Source organism: Nicotiana tomentosiformis, chromosome 11, assembly GCF_000390325.3.
Source record: "Nicotiana tomentosiformis chromosome 11, ASM39032v3, whole genome shotgun sequence".
Classification (NCBI taxonomy): Eukaryota; Viridiplantae; Streptophyta; class Magnoliopsida; order Solanales; family Solanaceae; genus Nicotiana; species Nicotiana tomentosiformis.
This window is the reverse complement of record NC_090822.1, coordinates 85227240-85250453: the sequence shown is the minus strand read 5'-3', so window position 1 is coordinate 85250453 and position 23214 is coordinate 85227240. Positions and strand designations below refer to the sequence as shown.

General features: G+C 36.2%; 1 protein-coding gene across 1 annotated transcript; it reads left to right on the top strand.

Moving 5' to 3' along the window:
• Window positions 1-1460: 1460 nt before the first annotated feature.
• On the top strand, window positions 1461-22705 carry LOC104116550 (phenylalanine--tRNA ligase beta subunit, cytoplasmic-like). The gene is made up of 19 exons (XM_009627437.4): window positions 1461-1618; window positions 1725-1780; window positions 2677-2777; window positions 3043-3172; window positions 3296-3411; window positions 5482-5548; window positions 5716-5757; window positions 5835-5876; window positions 6012-6088; window positions 7112-7238; window positions 7323-7490; window positions 15446-15574; window positions 15671-15772; window positions 16600-16731; window positions 19844-19918; window positions 20331-20438; window positions 21518-21613; window positions 21699-21782; window positions 22504-22705. The coding sequence occupies exons 1-19, from the start codon at window positions 1561-1563 to the stop codon at window positions 22570-22572; spliced, it is 1779 nt and encodes a 592-aa protein (XP_009625732.1). The 5' UTR covers window positions 1461-1560; the 3' UTR covers window positions 22573-22705.
• The last annotated feature ends 509 nt before the right edge of the window (window positions 22706-23214 follow it).

The window sequence follows — 23214 nt, the reverse complement described above, 5'->3', positions numbered from 1 at the left end:
GCTCAAAAATTAGAAATGGCAAGTGAATAATAATATAATATAAGAACACCTAAGTAAATGATAAAACACACAAGAAGCTTTGGATTATGCTTTCCTTAGGATGAAAGATCATTCGGGTCGACTATATTTATGGGATGGGTCATGTGTAGAATGGGTCAAGTTTATGGAGATGGGTAATTTTAAGTTAGTGGGACCTGCTAACTTGGATATGGACAAATTATTAGAGGGGTCGGGTGTCGAAGGACACGACGTTAGGGTCCGGGCAATTTTAAATAATTTGTTAACGAGAGTATTTTTGGATGAAAAGTATAACGAGAGAAAAATATAAACTATATATCATGGTAGACGGATAAATTCAGACATTTTCCCTACTTTGACAGTTTGGTGGAAAACTCCATACTTTGACAGTTTGGTGGAAAATGTATATGCACTGTGGACAAGAATCGAGATATAAAGATCTTGTGCCACTTTGCCTCAACTATTTGCTTTATATGAAAAGTTTGATCTTAATGTTCTTTTATGCTCATTATTATTTACTTTGTGATTTTACCTACCGAAATTATCCTTTTACCCACGTTCAACCAATAAGTATTACTTATATCACAATTACCTTTAATTTGGCTAGTCCAAATTAGAATTCAATATAAACAAAGTAATTCAATGTTATGCTCGTACATCTAAATAAATAAAGCAAATTATATTGTTAGTTTGTTGAAATACTTACATAACCCATACATGTATTATTATTATTATAATATAGGAGAGGAAAGTCTGTCTGTCCTAATTCTATATTTATATTATTTTAAAAGCATGAAACACTTTAACGAAATATTATTTATTTTTTTAACTCTTTAAATATCGATTTTACACTAGATAAATTTTTATTTTATTATTTTTCTAATATTTAGGAGCTTAAAATCAATAAAAATTTTACTTGTAATCTTTTCTTATTTTAACTATGAAAAAAGTCCTAATAATTTGGTAATTCAAAATTAACTAAAAGTAAAAGTTGATTGCGTAGATGTAAAAGTTGGCTAGTCCGATAATGTTCTTAAGTTGGCTGGTCCGATAATGCTCTTAAGTTGCTGCTCGAGTAACTTTTGAATGTTGGTTTGGTATATTTTATTCTATTTCACAAAAAAAAAAACTTAATTGTTAGTACTATATTAATGAGATTTAAATTTATTTATAAATAAATCATTTATAACTTAAAGAGTTTGTATATTACCTTTTTTCATAAAAAGTTAACGTTGTTAAGCTAATGTTTTTTTTTTTTTTGGTATATTTCAGTTTGCATATTTTAATACATTCCAACAAAAAAAAGGTAATATACAAACTCTAACGTTGGACAAATTTTAATACATTCCAACAAAGTAAAACAAAATTATTTATTGAGTATACTTAATTAAATTAAAAAAAAAAGAACCAACAATATTTGCTGTTCCTATATTGTTTTGGAATTAGCTTAAAAAATAGGAATGCCAAGTCTTCACCCCCAATACCCTTCCCCTCTTTCCATCGCTCTCTGATTTCCGGCCGCTGCCATTGTTCAGTGCCACCATGCCAACCGTCAGCGTTGGAAGAGACCGTCTGTACGAAGCCCTAGGCTGTACTTATAGTAAGTTTTCTCTTTCTATCTCTCCCACTTTTGCCCTTTCGCACACTATCAAAATTGCGGCGTTCAAGTACCATCTAATTGAACTCGCTTTTTTATAATTTTGCAGCCTATGAAGAATTCGACGAATTGTGCTTTAAGTTTGGTATTGAGCTCGAGGAGGCTGTAGGCACCACCAAATTCCGCTTATTATCATACTTGTTATTTTTATATTTGAAAATCTAACTGAATTATCATACTTGTTCCTTTTTGATGAACTCCCCGTGTCTTGTTTGATAACTACATTACTATTTGGGAATCAAAATCTTAGAATGTATTTTTCAAAATATTATATAAATATTTTAACAATTTTAGAAAGATTGTTATTTAGTAGTAATATTTTTATAGTTCCCAAATATGTATTTTTGTTTTTGATAACCAAGAAAGTTTCGGGGGCGAATGGCTCCAGGTTAGTGCCACACGGTTCTATACTCAATGGATAGTGGGCCAGCCCCTCTATTCTTCTCTACTTAAATTAACATCCCAAACAAACTTGATCAAAAAATAATATCTCAAACAAATTTACTATATCAAAAAATAATATCCCAAACAAACTTACTCGATCAAAAAATAATATCCCAAATATGTAGATTTTTGTTTTCAAAAAGCCGTGAATTGAGCATTTTTTATGCTTTTATACTCTGGGTCAGTAACATTTATGGGGATGAGAGGAGTAATTTGTATAATCCTTGCTTTCGTTCCGGCCTTGTGATTACAATACTTATTTTTAGTTTTGTATCTTTGTATTTTTGTTTTGGTTTTCTAATTGGTGTGCTTGCTGCTGCCCTTCATTTTTATCTTTTTTCCTAAGCCGAGGGTCTTCCGGAAAAAAGCCTCTCTATCTTGTTGAAGGTAGGGGTAAGGTGTGCGTACATACTACCCTCCCCAGACCCCACTTGTGGGATTACACTGGGTCTGTTGTTGTTGTTGTATGTGTTCTTCTCTTCAGCAAGTTTATTTCATCCAAGCATTGGTTGTTAGTTTCCTACTGAGTTTATGCATGTGTGAAAAAAAAAATGTAGACAACAGAAAAGGCAATGCAAAGAAAAGAGAAGCATCTGGAGGAAGAGGCGACTGAAGATGATGGAGAGATTATATACAAAATTGAAGTTCCAGCAAACAGGTGGTCCTTTGTGCTTTTCATAATTAGATTGCAGAATGAATTTTCCTGAATTGGTAGAAAATCTTGGGTTTTTTGATTATGCTTTGAATATTTGGAAACAAGTATAACTGATTTTCTGTGGTGGCTTACTAGCATTTTGCGCTTAATTCTGTTTAGTGGAGTGGGATTGTTAGAAATTTTAATTATTCGTTATTTGAAGCATAACAGCGGTGCTGTTAATTCGAACTGGCAGTGTAATATGTTTTCATTCAAATTGGTATTGCAGATATGATTTGCTTTGTCTTGAAGGGCTAGCTCAAGCTCTCCGAATATTTGGTGGGCTTGATCCTATCCCTACATATAAGGTGGCAAATATTGGCAAAGAATCTATGCTTGAAATGCGTGTCGGAAAAGAGGTACTACTTGATAAAGCTATTTTTTTGTTAAGTTTTTGTCCACCACTAAATGTGTGGTAAAGAAACTAAAATGGGTTATAAAGAATTTTCTTATTGCATTAACGATTGTCCTTTCCTGTTTAGACATCCAAGATCCGCCCATATGTTGTGTGCGCTGTCTTAAGAGGTGTAACATTTGATGAGGCTAGGTACAATAGCTTCATTGATCTACAAGATAAGCTGCATCAGAACATTTGCAGGTATTACTATACTATAAAGAGCAGTTTGAAATTCCTATTTACCTTTTCTTTTTCAACTGAAATTCCTATTTCCCTTTTCTTTTCAGCTGAAATTCCTATTTACCTCTTTTAGTTGCTATGGTTTCTGTTAGTCCTGCGTGATGTTAAATTTTTCTTGGTGACATCTTGAAGTAGTGGTCGATTACTTGGGGGTGGAATTAATTCTTATACTTTTTTATCTTTTTATTTCTCTGCTGTAAAAATACCGTAAAAATTTGTAGTTATGCCTTTAGCTCTCATAAGGAAATCAGTGAGTAGATAACTTGCACTGGTTTTCCTGAACTTACCATGCGTGTATGATGCGTCTGTACATGGATTGGATACCCTTCAGTTCTTTTTCCCTTTAAAGGGAATTTGACTTGGAAAGAAATTATTTAGAAACCTTAGCTTGTTCAGTAAATGAGACTGGAAGTTTATAGATAAATTATGATATGAAAGGGTTACTCTAATTATGCGCATTAGCTTATTTGTCGCAAAAAAATAAATGGGGTTATGTTCTCAATGTCTTTTAGAGCTTATGAGAGATAAGAAATACAATATATTTCACCTCGATGAGAGCATAAGTCTTTTTCTGGGATAGACATAAAGCATGTGTCTTTTCTTGTACTAACAATGCACCATTTAGTTTTTTAACATTTTGGGGACCAATTTTACATGCCAACATGACTCAGGATGTACCCGTTATGAGAACTTCTTGGCGGTAGAGAAGGGTACGATTTGATACTGCCCTCTCTATGCTATATCAATGCACAACAATTAGAAGCTTTTATTGTTTGTTGAAGTAAGAAAGAGCTCACAGTTTTTTGTTGTTGGTTAAACTGTAAAATAAGGAAGAGCTCACAGTTATACTAGAGCATAAGAGCAGTTATAATAGTACAAGCCGTACTTAAAAAAAACTCTGTCGCAGGCAAATAGTCTGGTATTCATTATAGAAAGTTGTTGTATCACAAAGTTCTGAGCGTCTGTTAAAGGTGGAAGGGTAAGGTGACATTCGAAATGTTTGCAAGTTTGGGTAAAACTTGTCTTCAGATCTATTTGTAAAATATGTAAAGATAGATAGCAGGGGGTATCTTTTAATTTTTGAATTTTGGGGAAACTTGTGTATCGATGGATGCAATGGCTTACATGCTGAGGAGAAAGTGTGCAAATAGTGTAAAAAGTAGCTGGATTCTATTTAGTTGCTTAAAGAGGCATCCAGAGAACAAAAATTATTCTCTATTTCTTTCCTTTTCATTTCTACTTTTGGGGTGGGGATGGGGGTGGGGTTGTATTTTTTGTTTCACTTCCGTTAGATGTAGAGGATCATTGACCTTAACTATCCCTTCATTTGTTTATCTCAACTGGTATACTGTGTATCTTTCCTACTAACCTCCAAGTTCTCATACTGACGTGATCTTTAGTAGAAGTGCCATGAATCGTGACTTTTGCATTTTATTCCTTCTCTATTTGGGTATGAATAAAGATAAGATTTTAGAAGAATTCTCTATCACATAATGTATTATTGTTTTGATTAAGATGGTGTTTGGGTCAGCTTCTGCACATATTGACTATTCCATCGGTGCATGCTATCTCCCACTAGCACATGCACCAGATAACTCTACCTAAACAAAGTATAGGTAGATGAGTAAGACATCAACTAGTATTTTCTGTCTATGCTGGGATTGAACTATGGTCTCCCATGTTTTAATCCACTTCATTGACCACTAGGCCACACCCTAGGGTGGTGATGGTGGTGGTGGTGCTTATTATTATTATCATTATTATTGATCACCAGGCCACACCCTTATGGGTTGTCAATATTGAACTTTGGCCAACCTGTATGGGTTGTCAATATTGAACTTTGGCCAACCCGTATAGGTTGTCACTATTGAACTTTTTCCCTGAGTAGTATCCATACAAAACTATTATGAATCATTCCTGAATTATATTGTGGGGAATCACATCGTTATTATCTTTAAAAATCTTGCATATGTTTTCTCCTGCTCACGCTTAGGTCCTTGTTGTTTATTCTCTTTTTTTTGCTTTTCGTAGGCGAAGAACCTTGGTGGCAATTGGTACCCATGACCTAGATACAATTGAAGGACCTTTCACATATGAGGTATACGCCAGTTGGTATACTTAATTCAAAGTTTTCCATGTATTACTAGCTCTAAAATTAGAGTGACAGCCTGATTTTTCCTTGTAAATCTGATTTTCGTGCACTGCGTTCTTTTCTCTAAGTAGTTTCTGATTGGATACTGAAACCTTTTGTCCCTCTAATTTCAGGCTTTGCCTCCTTCGGAAATTAATTTTGTGCCATTAAAGCAGGTAAGTGGTTTTATTTTGGCAGTTGGCCTAGGTTATGTTGGTGTTAATGCTGATATTGAAATTGGCTGTTTTTTCAGACCAGAAACTTCAGAGCTGATGAGCTGATGGAATTTTACAAAGTGAGTTGCAACTTAAGCTTTTATTATTAGTCTGATTATTATTGTTTCTTGTTTAGGTGTTATGTTGAAGATTTACTGAAGTTAATTTTATGCTTTAAACAACATCTCTAACACATTGCCGCCCTGAATTTATAGTCGGATTTGAAGTTGAAGAAGTTTCTGCACATAATCGAGAATTCACCAGTGTACCCTGTTATATATGATTGTAAAAGGTATCGAGTTTACAAATGAGCCTTCTGGTCTGGAGCTATCTTACTGCATTTATTTACTTCGCTGCATGCCAGTTGACCTCTTTGCTTACAGTTCATGAAAAGAGTTTATGGCTTGAAAATAGTGAGAGTAATTAATTTTTTTGTGGGTCTTGAGACTTCTTTACTCCAATAGTTATATAGTTTCTTGTGTACTCCCTCCGTTTCAATTTATGTGACGTAGTTTGACTCGGCACGGAGGTTAAGAAAAAAAGAAAGACTTTTTAAACTCGTGGTTTTAAAAGCTTAAAGGGTAAAAGCTTTTGCGGGGCCTTCAATTTGTGTGGCTGTAAAAGCTTCTCATTAAGGGTAATATAGGTAAAATGAAAAGTTTTGTTTTTCAAAATCAAATATAGAAATGTTTCATTTGAGCTTTCAGATTCTTCTCTCTTGTAATCTTTGCATCTTCTGGATGCTTTTAATGATACTTCATTTTTTTTAAATTAGAAATGTGTCATTCTTTTTGGAACGGACTAATAGGGAAAGTGTGTCGCATAAATTGAAACGGAGGGAGTACTATATTTTGCTTGCACATTTTGAATGGGATAGCTATTGACAAACTGTTCAATAAAACTCGAGAAACTATTAGGCAAACTGTATGGAGCCTGTCAGCACTCATTTTTTAGTTGGATATATCCTAGGCAGATCATTTTGTCAGAGACAGCTATTAATAGCTGTTTGGAATCTGATAAAATCGTCTATTGGAAACAGCCTCTCTACCTGCATTAGGTAGGGGTAAGGTCTGCGTGCAGACTACCCTCTCCAGACCCCACCTGTTGGGAATATACTGGGTTTTTTGTTGTTGTTGTTGTTGTTGTTGTTGTTAATCTAATAAAATCGATATGTTTACTTATCAAAGAAAGAAATACTTGAGATGCTTAGCTGTTATGAGAAGTGCTCAATACCTGAATGCATGCGAAGGAACCACTATCTTTCTGCAACTCATTAATCTCTCTCTCTCTCTCTCTCTGTCTGTCTGTTCTGCAGGACTGTTTTGTCTTTGCCCCCCATTATCAACGGTGCACATTCGGCCATTACGTTGAAAACAAAGAACGTGTTTATAGAATGTACAGCCACAGATTTGACGAAGGCCAATGTTGTTTTGAACACAATGGTAGGAATAGAAGAAGCTGAGGGGCTCTTTTTCTTTTCCTCCTTCAGTTTGCTGGGTGTCTGAATAATTAAATATTATCTGCAGGTAACTATGTTTTCAGTGTACTGTGAGCGGAAGTTTGAAGTTGAACCAGTTAAAGTAACATATCCTGATGGAAAATCATTTGTTTATCCTGATCTCTCAATCTACAATATGAATGTGCCTTTGTCCTACATCACTGGCATCATTGGAGTTCAATTGCCAGAGAATGAGGTATTATAGAGTTTTGCCTTCCATTTTTTCTTCTTATCTCATATACACAAGTTTCTGTCATTTTATCTTCTTATTTTCATGAGAATCATGACAATTATGATATTGGTCACAAATGTTCTGCAATTTCCAATATATGAGATGTTCAGGATTTAGCTGACAGAAACCTGTGTGCTATGGTGACTATACCAACTCCACATGGTTGCATAGACATTAGTGTGAGTGGTGGATGTCGTTACAGTATCTGGGGATTTTGATTGGTCTATAGTATAACTTATGCCTCATAGGAAAATAGGACATCCCTAAAATGCATCATATACAATGATAATTGATTTTTTTTTAGTACTTCCATGTTTGTCTTGAAGCTCTGAGTGTCTACTCCCTTCCATCAGATTGATGGAAACTAAGATACCACTCACCGTATTAGGACATCTTTCTATTAGCTGCCACTAGATGCGATTTTTTGAAAAATTCTGTAGCCTGGCTTATTTGGAAGGGAATTGTGAATAACTATATGTACATTATGAAACTGATTTGAAGTTGATTCATTTGCAGACAAATTTTGCTTGGCATAAGTGTTTGATTTAAAGAATAGATAGTTTTGGAGAACCACTAATTTGCTTTAACAGTCAAATTGTTTAGTATTGGGGTGAAATAGGTCCAAATAGAAGGATGGATATAGGGGATTCATATAGCCAACCCAACTAGTTTTGGGTTGAGGCGTTCTCCCCTTGGACCGTCTACAACAAGCTCGCGACCGGAGGAACTACATATAAGTTGACACGAGTTGCAGCTCCTCTTGCTAACATTTAAACATATTCTAGGTCGTCCTTAATGGAATTGAGATTTCCACAATTTGATTGTCTTTTAAAAATTGAGTCAGATAACCAGAATATATGGAGTTACCTTTTTTTACTAGTCAATGTACATGTGAACATTGAAGTCATCAATCTATGAGCTTGTCCTCCCCAAAGTTTGGAATAAATAAATCCAAATGCTGCCTGAAATATTTTGGTAGTGGTATAGGTTAAGGGGGATTAGAGTGGAGAATAATGATTGGATTCATGTTTGGCACCAAGGGGGGAGTACTCCAAAAGTTTATATGGGCTCCAAAACTTTATGATATCTGAAGAGGATGCCAAAAACAACTCGGAAACTATTCGAGTTACTCTCAAATCCCTACAGATAACTACAAAAACTTTACTGTTTTTGAAAGGCATAAGAATGCCATTAAAGCTGGACTCAGGAGAAAAATTCATCAACATGAGAAGATGCAAAACATAGCATTTAAGTTTCAAAAAGAAGAGAAGAAATGAAAAACAAATTGAGTAGCCGAGTTGCCAAGCCTAATCAAGAAAGCTTTTTTAAGTTTGTTGTTTTTTTGAATTACTTTTCCATGTCTTAAATGTGCTTCAGAAAGTAGCATCAAACGTGAGGCTGCGGTGTGATTCTGATCCGCTGGTTTAGTGTTCAGAAATCACATGTACTCATGGTACATTTATTGACTTTTATGACATGTCCTTTCTGGGTTCCCCTGTTATATACCTTGAACGAGAAGACCATTTCAGAATTTCCAGTACATTGTTTAACTGCTCTTCAGAAATTTGTGGCAGTAGTTGTTTGTCCGTTTTTGCTTTTATGTGAAAGCATTATTAGAACTTGGACATGTGTTGCCTTTTCTGTTGTACTAGTTTCTTGGCACGTGCGTTGCACGTGTATATCGAGTCTTGTAGTACTTGATTTTGTATAATAATATCATCATTATTATTAAAATAAAGCTTTTCAGTATATACATAAAAGAATAAAGTGTATATGGGAATGATCAAATTGGAATGGTTATTTGTTTGTCGAGGACAAAATAATTGAATCGTCTAAACCTACCAAGATGAACAATCAACAAGCATACCTATATTTTACAAGTTGCATAAATTACATTATATTTCATCTATATAGGACATAAAATGAACACTTGCCTATCCTTGTATAAAATGAAAAGACCATGAGCATGAATGAGATCGTAAGTCCTTGGGTACGCAGAGAATGCTTCACACCTGAATCACAATATAACTGTGATCAGAAAGTAGCTTTCAACAAGATAAGAGGAAAAGAAAATTATTGAATAAAGTAAGATGCACAGTGTGATCTCCTAGCAACAACAACAACAACCCAATGAGCTTATGTTCTAATAACTTAATCTTTTATTTGTAACTATTATCTCTCTTATTCTACTTCGTCCTTTTACAATATATGGTTTTACTGTTACTAAAATACAAACTACATCTGAGAAGTATGAGATTAAAATAAGTGAGTAAACATGTACAAATATAATTCATACATTCCTATATAAAAAAATTATCAAAGATAATGCCGTCACATAAATTTCTGCAAATGATAAATGTGGATCATCGTATAATGACTTGTTTGTTGATGTCAAGATGATTGGATATCATCTAAACATAAGAAGATGAGACAATCAAAGTTTAATTAGATAAATATGACTTTTTACTTATTTTTATTTTATGAGGTACAAACTGTAGTGAAGCGTATCTTAACTAATACTTCTTTATAGACGGTATTCTTGGCATATGTTCATTTCATCTATTTTGATTCCTCTGTCATGACCCGGACTCTTTGTTGACATTGATATCCTCTTGAAAGTGCAATGTAAAATTGGCCATGTGAGAAAACATATTGTGGTAGATACGTTAGAAATTGTTTGACCATATATTTATTTATCATCATTGCAAAATATAAACGTACAGTAAATTATTTTTGAACGAATTTAAAACATATCCTTCATTTTTTTGGTGTGAGAGAGGGAGATCTTTGAATTTTTAGGATAAAAGTATGCTTGGTAGCAGATTGACCTGCTATAATTTTTGCATGTTAAGTAGTTAGTCATGTATAGTGTCCCACATCGGGAAGTAGATACCTATTATTATGTAATCACTGTATATAAATAGGGCGTTGTACAACACTTTAGATAATTAATAATATTTTCTCCCGTGTTTTCTCACATGGTATCGAGCATCGGTGAGAAGAGATCGCTGTGCGTCATTCTAGCGACATCCGGAAAGAAAGAACTTAATCACCGTACGATTTTCCGGTGACCTAAGCGACTATTTGCGTCAAAGTCACTAATTATCAGTGTTGTGCGAAATCCAACACCACCAAAAGGTTCCCAAGAGAGAGGCGACCAAACCCCAGAAAGATTTTCCTGAAAAAGCCCACTCACGCGCCCCCGCGCGCCTGTAGTAGATTTGACGCCTACGGCGCGTTTGTCCCACGCGCCGGCGCGTGAGAACTGTTCCGGCCAGAATTTGAAAAAGTTTCTTTTGGACAGTGTCATCGCCTTGAAATTCCAAGTCTACCCATCCAATTTAAACCAAATTCCGACCACTTTTATATTTTTCCTGCATAAACGGTGATTTTTCCGGTGTGAACAGTGATTTTCAGAAAATTTTCTGATTTTTCTGGCGTTAATAGTAATTTCTAGAAGGGTTTCCGATTTTTCCGGCGTGAACATTATAATGTCATTCGTATTAGAAGCCTTTGACTCACAATCCGTTGGATCCAATGCATTGAATCCGATCCAGATGGTGTCTTTATCGGATTATATTGAGTTCCTTCAGTACAAAGCATGTAAACAGACATCTTCAGGGATAGCCTCCGTTGTTCAAACAGATAGTAACGTGACCTGTGTCTCCCAATCTTTAACCTCTGAGTCTTGGGTCATTGATTCAGGTGCATCTGATCATATTTCTGGTAACAAATCTCTTTTCACTACTATTTCATGTTCTCAATCTCTCCCAACAGTCACAATGGCCAACGGGTCTTAAACCACCACAACTGGAATAGGTCAAGCAAGTCCACTTCCTTCCTTACCTTTAGATTCAGTTCTTTATGTTCCCGGTAGTCCTTTTAATCTCATAGCCATTTGTCGCTTGGCCAAATCACTTAAATGCTCTGTTTTATTTCTTGATGACCTTGTTTTTATACAGGAACGCAGTACATGGCGATTCATTGGTACCAGGCGTGAATCAAATGGACTTTATTACCTTATCCTTGCAAAATCACATGGACTCACATCCTGTCTTCCTTCAACAACTTGTCTTGTTACCGATTCACCAGATTTATTACATAAACGGTTGGGACATCCCAGTTTGTCAAAACTTCAGAAAATGGTACCTGGTTTATCTCACTTGTCCACTCTAGCGTGTGACTCATGTCAGCTCGGTAAGCATACTCGCTCCCATTTCCCTTGGCGTCTTGATAATCGAGCAGAGTCACTTTTTACTTTAGTCCATTCAGATGTTTGGGTCCTAGTCGGGTCAGTTCTACCTTGGGATTGCACTACTGTGTCAGTTTCATTGATGATTATTCCAGGTGCACTTGGATATTTTTGATGAAAAATCGATCTGAGTTGTTTTCTATTTTCCAGACCTTCAACGCTGAAATTCAAAATCAATTTGGGGTTTCTATCCGCACATTTCGTAGTGATAGTGCTCCTAGAGTATTTGTCTTTCCCATTTCAGCAGTTTATGAACTCTTTTGTCCGTACACATCTCAACAAAATAGGATAGTTGAAAGAAAAAATAGACATCTTTTTGAAACTGCTCGTACCCTACTCATACAATCTCATGTTCCGTTGCGTTTTTGGGGGATGCAGTTCTTACATCTTGCTATCTTATTAGTCGTATGCCATCTTCAGCTATCAAGAATCAAGTTCCATTCTCTGTCCTGTTTCCCACTTACCTTTGTTCTCTCTTCCACCCCGAGTCTTTGGAAGCACGTGTTTTGTTCATAACCTTACTCCAGGAAAAGATAAGTTAGCTCCTCGTGCTCTTAAGTGCGTATTTCTGGGTTACTCGAGAACGCAAAAAGGGTATCGATGCTATTCTCCTGACTTCCAGAGGTACCTTATGTCCGCTGATGTTACCTTCTTTGAAACCCAATCATGCTTCACAGGTCCAAGTAATTACTTAGATATTTCTGAGGTGCTACCAGTTTCATCTTTTGGAGATTCAGTCATTATCTCCCATTCATCTTCCTCTACAACTCCAGCTCCACCACCTACAGCTCCAGTTGCAGCTCCACCACCTATAGCTCCAGTTCCACCACCTATAGCTCCAGTTCCACCACCTAGTCCAATTCAACCTTCTGCAGCTTTACCACTCTTGACTTATCATCGTCGTCCACGTCCAGCATCAGGTCTAGGTGATTCGCGTCCTGCATAAGAATCTGCACCTACTGCGGACTTGTCTCCTCTTAGTCAACCAATTGCACTCCACAAAGGTGTACGATACACACTTAATCCTAATCCTCATTATGTCGGTTTAAGTTATCATCGTCTGTCATCACCTCATTATACTTTTATATCATCTTTGTCCATTGTTTCTATCACTAAGTCTACAGGTGAGGCACTATCTCATCCAGGATGGCGACATGCTATGATTGACTAGATGTCTGCTTTACATGCGAGTGGCATTTGGGAGCTTATTCCTCTTCCTTCAGCTAAGTCTACTGTTGGTTGTCGTTGGGTTTATGCAGTCAAAGTCGGCCCGGATGACAAGGTTGATCTGCTTAAGGCTCGCCTTGTTGCAAAAGGATACACTCAGATTTTTGGGCTTGATTATAGTGACACTTTCTCTCCCATGGCTAAAGTAGCATCTATTCGTCTCTTTTTGTCCATGGCTATTTTACGTCATTGGCCTCTTTATCAGTTAGACATTAAGAATGCTTTTATCCACGGTGATCTTGAGGAAGAAGTTTATATGGAGCAACCACCTGGTTTTGTTGCTCGGGGGGGGAGTCTAGTGGTCTTGTATGCCGATTGCGCAGGTCACTATATGGTTTGAAACAGTCCCCTCGAGTTTGGTTTGACAAGTTCAACATAGTTATTCAGGAGTTCGGCATGACTTGTAGTGAAGCTGATCACTCTGTGTTTTATTGGCATTCTGCTCTTAATATGTGTATTTTATGTTGATGATATTGTTATTACTAGCAATGATCAGGATTGTATTACTAATCTGAAGCAACATCTCTTTCCGCATTTCGAGACTAAGAATCTGGGCAGATTGAAGTATTTTCTAGGTATTGAGGTCGCTAAGTGTAGCTCAGGTATTGTTATTTCACAGCGGAAGTATGCCTTAGACATTCTTGAGGAGACTGGAATGATGGGCTGCAGACCTGTTGACACTTCTATGGATCCGAATGCTAAGCTTCTGCCTGGACAGGGGGAGCCTCTTAGAGATCCTACAAGATATAGGAGGTTGGTTGGCAAATTGAATTACCTAACAGTGACTAGACCTGACATTTCTTTTCCGACGAGTTTTGTAAGTCAGTTTATGGATTCTCCCTGTGATAGTCACTGGGATGCAATTGTTCGCATTCTTCGGTATATAAAGTCAGTTCTAGGCAGAGGATTACTATTCGAGGCCACGAGCAGATTGTTGGGTACACAGATGTTGATTGGGCAGGATCACCTTCTGATAGACGTTCTACGTCTGGATATTATGTTCTAGTAGGAGGTAATTTGGTCTCTTGGAAGAGCAAGAAACAGAATGTAGTTGCTCGATCTAGCGCCGAAGCCGAATATCAGGCCATGGCTATGGCAACGTGTGAGCTAGTTTGGGTCAAGCAGTTGCTCAAGTAGTTGAAGTTCAGAGAAATCAGCAAGATGGAACTGGTGTGTGATAATCAAGCTGCTCTTCATATTGCGTCAAATCCAGAACATGGAACACTAAACACATTGAGATCGACAGTCACTTTGTCAGAGAAAAGATACTCTCAGGAGATATTGTTACAAAGTTTGTAAAGTCAAATGATCAGCTAGCAGATATTTTCACCAAGTCTCTTATTGGTTCTCGTATTAGTTACATCTGTAACAAGCTCGGTACATATGATTTATATGCACCGGTTTGAGGGGGAGTGTTAAGTAGTTAGTCATGTATAGTGTCCCATATCGGGAAGTAGATACCTATTATTATGTAATCACCCTATATAAATAGGGCGTTATACAACACTTTAGATAATTAATAATATTTTCTCCCGTGCTTTCTCACACATGTATGACATTGGCCGGTTTAACATCATTCATTTTTTTAAAAGCTCACCATCTTTTCGGCAAAATTCCGCATGATAAAGTAACATTTGTATTGATTACATCGATATTTTAAGATTACAAATTACATAAATTTCATTAACTTATCCTAGTTGGTCAATGATTATTTTTTATTAAAATTTGTTTGATTTTAACTTACCTTTCATTTGTAACTATTATCTCTATTATCTTGCTTCGTTCTTCTCTAATAAGTGGTTTCACTATTACTAACATGCAAACTGCATGACACACACGTTATATTATATTACTTTGCTAACATAAACTCAAGAATTGAAAAATGGTATTGCTATCATTAAGCAAATAATGACAATTATTAAGCCAGCTCTTGGGGATAATTTCAAAATTTTATAAAGTTTCTCCATTTTCTTCAAGGAATATAAAAAGGTAAAAAATGTCCATGAAAACCTACCTTGCAAGAAGGTTTCATATCAAAAAGAGATATGAACCAAAATCATGGACTTTTTTATTTTAAATTTCAGTAACCTCTCATTTTAGGCTTTCTGTTATTTTCTTATTTTGTATTTTAATTGATATGCCTGCACAAAAATGAAACGTTCGCTGTTAGACAAGGTTGTAAAGAGTCGCTAGCTTCACTAATATGAAGGATCATATTTTCAAATAAATTTAGTGTTTATTTAAAATTTGATGTTTTATTTAAATTCTTGGTATAAGTTGGGTATTTAGGTTATTTAAAAGGGTATTTAAGCAATTCAACTTTTTAGTTAAGAGCTTCTCACTTTTATAATAATATAGATAGATAGATAGATTATCCTATGGTAGGAAATAGAAGATTGAATTTTTTCGTTAGACTCTAAACAGCTAAACGACATTTCAGGTGGCTAGTTTGTTGCATAAAATGCAATTGCGTGCAGTGGAATCTGTCTCAGAAAATGCAGAAGTCAAGTTTGTCGTATCGGTACCCCCCACAAGAAGTGATGTCCTTCATCCTTGTGATGTAGCAGAGGTATTTGCTTTGATGCATTACTGCTTATAGTTACTATCCCACTATAGCTTTGCTGTCGTTCTTATATGGCTTCAAACTCTGTATTCTTTTCAAAAGGATGTTGCAATTGCTTATGGCTACAATGAGATCCCGAAGAGAAGACCTGCATCATTGAAGCCTTTACCTCTCAGTCAATTTAGTGATCTAATTCGGTCGGAGGTAATGTGTTTATACACCTCTGTGTTTGAGAGTTCATATTGTAGACACAGACTTGAAGCTGTCATGGGCATTTATTTGTTTTGCAGAAGGTAGCATCATTCTATTGTGTTTCTGTATAGTCTCTGTTACATGTGATCTTTCATAAAATTATTTCTTCTCTTGACATTGCCTCTTACTTGAATGTGGTAATATATTTTTGGGACTTTTAGAGTTCGTTAAACGAACTTTAGCCTTTTATCAAGTTCTAGCCAGGAAGGGGTGGGGAGGGAGTTTCAAAGTCTCAATTTTAGTTCCAATGTTTTTTGTATTCTAGCTGGATTAATTACCCCTTCCTGTGCTGCCTTCTTCGTTTATTTTCTTTTGATCAGGTACTTCCCTCTTCATTTGTTCTTTTCACAATTTGGTCTTCAATTAATTGCAGTCCTTTCATTTACATTTCTTCATGGTATGATGTTGTAGATAATTAATGCTTATTGATGTTATGCTTTTTGTTTAAGCATTTCAAGATATAAATTTTGGCTTCCAGTACAAACTCTGTGCTGATGATTTGATTAATATATTGGATATTTTACCTTCCCCCCCCCCCCCCCCAAAAAAAAAAAAAATGCTTATTGGTGTTATCTGATTAAACTATATGAATAGTTCTTTAAATGCAGGTTTGTACTTAAGTATTCTGTGCCAGTCACATAATTTCTCTAAAAAACACTAACTTGTTTTTTTTTGCCTCATGAAGTTGTCCTGTGTGTATGTATTCGATTGCATCCCTGATTCACAAGTTGTTGTTGATAACTTGCTTTTCATCTAACTTAATGTCTTTTCAATTTTAGATTGCAATGGCTGGTTATACGGAGGTCCTAACATGGATCTTGTGTTCCAAGAGAGAAATTTCTTCCATGTTGAACTGTGAAGAGGATAAGTCTGCTGTAATCATTGCTGATTCTCGTACATCTGAATTTGAGGTGAGTCTGCTCTGTCCCGGAAAGAGTTTAAGTTGTCAATCGACTCTTTGGTCCTCTGTCAGAAACCCCTTATGGCATGGTTTAATCAGTTAAATTAGGAAGAAGAAGATTTAGCATTTTCACTTTGAATATTCTTCTTGATTAAAAAAGAGTATTTTATTTTGAATCTTGTGCATGTGCAGTGAGGTAAACACAAGATGTGTTGAAAAGAGGCTGATTAAAACACATAAGTTTATGTCAGTTGTTCTATGCGGTGTCTTGGTGGGCTAAGATAGCCTTCCCTCCCTCCAAATTGTGATTTAGCTTTCGCGTAATTTTATTTTTATTTTTTATGAAGCGGTATTATAAATGGCATCAAATAGATGCATAATAACGGAAGTACAAAAATGAGTTTGTTAGCTCTGTTACAATGAGGCCTATGCTAAGGATAAAGAGCTAAAAGAGTCCAAAAGTTTGGCATGATAGTCTACAGGGGACAAACTATCCAAGCTACATAAATTTTAAAGACAACTAGCCTTAAGGTCGTGGTTTGGAGTTGATATTCCATCTAAACATCTTCTATTCCTCTCATTCCAAACACACCAAAAATACAAGCAGGAATCATTTTCTAGACTTGTTTGATGGATTTATCAACTTTCCAAGAGATCCAACTGATGTGGCATCCTTGAGACTGTTAGGCATGACCCATCTTAAACCAAAACTGTGATAAACATGTTCCAAATATCAGAAGCTACCTTTCGCTGATTTATTGGAAGCTCTTGGTGCTGCATTGCACATATACTATGCTTTTCCCCCTAAAAGGCCCACATTAGCACTACAAAAGCTTTTTATAAGTTTACAGGTCCAGTGATCTCAAAAGATCCACTATAATCACGTGTCATTTACATGAACTGATCGCTTAAAAGATATAAAGTTGTAAGGCAATTATCTTTTTGTAGTCTTGAATAAAGTTGTAAGCCTCTCTACCCCCACAAGGTAGGGGTAAGGTCCGTGTACACATTACCCTCCCCAGACCCCATTGGATGGGAATTACTGGGTATGTTGTTGGTGTTGTTGTCTTGAATAAAGTTGTAAGACAATTATACTTCAAACTATGCTTCAGATGTGCCACTCCCTCATATGTATTATTCCTTCCTTTCCATATTTGTCACATAATGCTTAAAATGGTTGTGCCTCGGAAGTTGAAACATCCTAACTACCTTTGGGACTGGGCATCCTCCCCAACTAACGAGGCATTGGCTATTTTTTTTCAGCGTCTTCTGTACTATCCCAAAAATGAAAGAAACATGTTCCACAGCTCCCACGTCAACTCTCAATGTTCATAGTTTCTGGACCTATCCGGCATCTATAGCACTGCATTTTTCCTCTTTCTTGGAGATGGTCTTGCATGAGTATTGCCACACACGTGGCTTCCCCTGTTAAAAAAGAGAGAAAAAAAGATATACCTTTAGCGAACCCTTTGTACTTCAAATTGCACTGCATGGAAGGCTTTCAATAATGAGTAAGGGATAGGGAGAGTGAGGCTCTTGCAACTAAATTAGACTAGAAAAAAACACGGGAATTAGCACCACAAACATGAGTGATTTTACCTCGAAGAGACAACAAAGCAGAAGGACAGCACTGTCTGTATTTCATTCTCATTTTAACATCATGAATCACTGAGCTTCACCCCCATGTTCTTGTAGAGGATGTTGTAGAGTTGACTGTGAACTTTTCATGCTTTTCTCTCCTTCCTTGATCACCTGATGAGGATGTACGGTATAGTCTTGATAATAGATGTTTGTCCGCTTCCCATCCCAGTATTTGTATCTCATGAATTTAAAGTCCCAGCATTACCCCTTGATGTCTTTACTGTTGTGAAACTAGTCTTTTCAAGTATTTTCTATTGCTCCAGCTTTTGACTTGTGACTTAATCTCATACAAAGTCCAAGGTATGTTGGGAGGAGGGAGAAGATCCAATGCCATAACCTGACATTCTTGGAAGCTCTAAATATCATTAACCCATAGAGACAGATCTTTGCCAAGATTAATGTGCATTGCTTCACATGCTGTACCTTGTAGGACCTCTCTGAATCTGAGTTGTTCTCCTGCCTTACAAAAAATTGATGGAATCCACTGAATGCATGTGTAGAAGGTATTATAGGATAGCCAGATTAGTCCGAACTGGAAAACCTCTTGGCCAATAATTTTCCACAACTTCCATCAACTTTTTGCTTAGCACCCATAACTAGGATGGACGGATTCTCCTTTCTGATGTCGGGCTTACACTATAATCCTTTATTGCCGTCCTTCAATCTGAAATCTATGCATCCATTTGCTTGATTTGCGTATATCATTTGTCTATGCCATCCAAAAAAAATTTGTGCATCCATCACAAATATGCCTATGATTTCTTTCAACCTGAAAATACAGCTTATGCATGTTCTTATATATGCCGACAATTAAGCTGATAAGCCAGATAAATTTTTCAAATGGCCCTTTAAGCTTTTCTAGGTTAATCCTGATTTGCCAGATCCTAGATTTTCTCATTACAGGCCAAAGAACACCAAGTAGAATGTCAATCTATTGAATATCCTACTGATCCACAGAATGTTGTCTCCTCAAATGGCTTCAAGCCCAGTTAGCACTTTTTCATTACCTACTGCCACATGAAACACGATGCACATGCAGATATGTGCAATTTCTAAGTGGCATGTAGAAGAAAGAATCATGATAAGATTTTCATGAAACCCAAAATAAGAAGTTTGTATTTGAAATCTTTCATTTATGCTCTTTGCTTCTTTTAGGAAATTGTTGTATGTCAAAATTAGATATCTTGAATTCAAACTTAAACATGTCTCTTCCCTAGTAAAGGGAGAGAGGACGCTGCAGAGGTAGTTAATGTAGATGAGGAAAAAGTCGTTATTTTATCCCCTTTATCCAGTCTAGTGAAAAAGATTGTTTACCTACTTAAAGGAGATGATGCTTTGTATAATTATTCTGTTCTTGATTTAGATTTAGTTCAATGCAAACTACACACTTACTTTAAAAAATTTGTACAAAGTTGCAGGTTTCTTCTATTTGCATAATTATATACCAAATGCTGGTAACTGAAACAGCTCTTGCTTTGCAGGTTGTGCGGACTAATCTCATGCCTGGATTATTGAGAACCGTTGGACATAACAAGGACCATCCAAAGCCTATGAAGGTAAATGAATATAACTAACTCCTGCATGGTTTCCTGCCATTACTCTGCCACTGGCATTATTGCTTCAACGTGTGAAGTAAGCTCAGGATTGCAATTAATGAGAGTTTTAAGTAAATAGCAGTACGCACCAAGTCGTCTAATAGAATTGAATATTTTCTGGCTAACCTTGTGAGTTATCCGGTTGAATCTTTTCGAGAAGGAAGTAGGCTATAGAAGTTTAATCATGTGCGGGATGCTTTTTATAACAACCAGTGAAGGGATTTTCTGCTTAATTAAAGTGACACTTGTCAGTTCTCCTTTGCTATCTCCAAGTAATAAGTTATGTGACCATCTTGTTACTGTCATGCATATCTCCTTTGCCATTTCTTTTGAGAGTGGCTTCTGCATGTTATTTTATCTCATTTTGGTTCAGATTTTTGAGGTTGGTGATGTAGTCCTGTTAGATGGCACAAAGGATGTTGGTGCAGTAAACCGTCGCCACCTTGCTGCTCTGTATTGCGGCGCTAACTCAGGATTTGAGGTACAGATGTACCACATTTGTAGCTCATATATTGGTAGTTTATCTGTTCTGCAAAATCTTCTTGGCGATTGCCGTGGATGTGAACGTGCTATTTGAAATGCATAGAGACTTTCTGTAGCATCTGCTGCACATTGCAAGCTCCAGTTGGTGGAATATGAATTGTAATTTGGGTGAATTATTTTACTTGTAAAGGAAGCTCAGTTTAGGTCTGTACTTTTTTTTTCAGGGAGATTTGGTTGCCAGTGAAAATTTAAATGGAAAGGTTGTTGGGCATATGAAAATAGTTCTATTGCCTCAGTCGTGAATGTTATTTCATAATGGAGAGCTGGACCTAATTATGAATTCACCCTTGCCATCCAGTCCCTGCAGATTCTCTTTTCGTCTTCCTCTCAGAGTGACCCATTTCCATTTGCTCCCTCTGTTGCAATAAGATTGACCTACTTCCTTTTATGATCTACCCTAATTAGCTTGGCCTCTATTTAAAGGGAAAATTTTTCTCCCTCCATGTTATTTCAAATTGGATGTGACATCTTTCAGTTGAGTTCTCCACTTTTACTTTGGAACGATTGTTAAAACACTTATTTACCAAATTTAATATAATAATCAATTCAAACATTTTGCTCTTAAATGTTGTGCTAGTTAGAATAGGTTGCTATATTGGATTTGAGGGAGTATCTTCTTTGACATGGATCATTGCAAGTACCATTCTCCTTTTTGCAAGAACTACTTGTATGCACAGAGTTCTGGAAAAGTCCATCATTAGCTTAGGTGGGAGAGAATATTTTGTAATCCTTCTTCGACATCAGTTGTGCTGTGATGATTTTTGCAAATTCTTAGCCAGGACCAAATTTGAAAGGTTCTTGAATAAAATATATTTCACCATTTTGCTTATAGGTGAAGTTCTACTCTAAAAATATCTTGAGTGGAACTTCCTTAAACATAAGTTGTTCTGTCTTCCAAGCAATGGTTTGATTGCTTCATTCTGTTATCGGAGTCATATGTATAATTATAATAGTCCTGTAGGTTGTGCACTAGCTTCTAGACACTTAAAGGCTTGACTGTCTTGATATTTTTTCCAGCTAATACATGGTCTAGTCGACAGAATCATGGAAGCAACTGGAACTTCTTTTGTATCACCTGGGGACTGTGAAGGCTACTACATAGAAAGATCAGAGGTACTGTTTGCATTTTTCCAATTCTCTCTTTCATTTCATTATGAGTATTGCCGTCTGTGCTTATTTCTGTCTTATTGTGTCATAGGAGCCTGCATTTCTTCAGGGAAGACAAGCTAAAATTGTTTACAAAGGAAATCGAATTGGAACATTCGGAATTGTGCACCCTAAGGTATTTCTATTAGTGTGTAAGTTATATACGCCGTCAACGGAAAGAATTTTTTATTATCATGTCACTTAAAGAATATCTACAGGTAAGCCTCCTTAAAATGTGGGATTTGTTAAGACAGATTACCTACTACTCTTGTTGGGCTATAGGCAATTGGTTTCTGCTTATTTTCATTTGGATGCTTGGTGCAGCCACTTCTCACTCACACTTGAAATATCAATTAAGATGTACCGTTGCCTTGGTATTACAGATCATTACAGTGACCACCTCAAATATTTGTCTTTGGAGAGTTAAGCTGACACTAAATTCAGGAAAAAGAATTCTGAGCATGCCATAACAGCCTTAAATTCGCCTAATATTTTCGTCTCTAGACAGTATAACTTTCTACAGTTGACAAGGATGGCGGCTATCCCTGTTAACCTGAAAAAGAAAACTTACCAGTGTCATGAACTGCTTAGTTTTGGATATTTTTCACCCTTTGCAGTTTGATCCACTACTTGTCAATACTTTTAACAAATGGAGTAGCAGATTAAGACACTTTTAGATGGTTCCAAAAGAATTGTGTACTGATTCATAATAGAGCATGTCTTTCGAACAATTGAAAATAACAGGCAAAGGTTCCTGGTTGTGCATTGAATTTAGACCTTATGGTATGTGTGGGCTGTTTTCAAGTGCAAATTATCATTCCCGATTCAGGAGTTTTATGTTTTGGCTATTGTTTCAGGTCCTCAAGGAATTTGACATCCCAGATCCATGCTCCTTTGTGGAGCTTGACATGCAGAGTTTCTTGTAATGTGGTGACAATTTTGACGTATGTCTCTCTGTTCGGTAATTGAGGTAGAATTTGAAAGATGATCCACATACATTTTGGTTCGATTATTGTATGACAGGAAACTCTCCTCTCTCAAGCATCATGTTTGATATAACGGAAAAGAGCCAAAAATGCCTTTAACGTATTGAAAATGGTTCAAAAATATCCTCCGTTAACCTTTTAGTCCGCAAATGTCCCTAACGTTTGTTTTTTGGCTCAAACTTACCCCTAACGTATTAAAAATGGCTCAGAAATACCCTTCGTTAACAGTTGGGTCCGCAAATGCCCCTAACGTTTGTTTTTGAGCTCAAATTTACCCATATATCCAACAAACCTGGTCAATTTTTTTACTTTTACTTCGCCATGTGGTATTTTCTTAATCCGCCACGTGTATTATTTGTATTAAATAAACTCACATGTATCTTTTAAAATACCCAACGACCCTGACCCGTTCCTATATATTTGTACTATCGGCTAAAAATAATTAATTTCACTAGTTAAATATATAAAAAATATACATTGATTATATATAAAAGTATGTATTTCAGGTCAATAAAGACTACAAACTAGTACCGCTAACAAGAAGCTAACAAAGCGAGGAGGTTAAAAAAGAGCTTGTTCTGA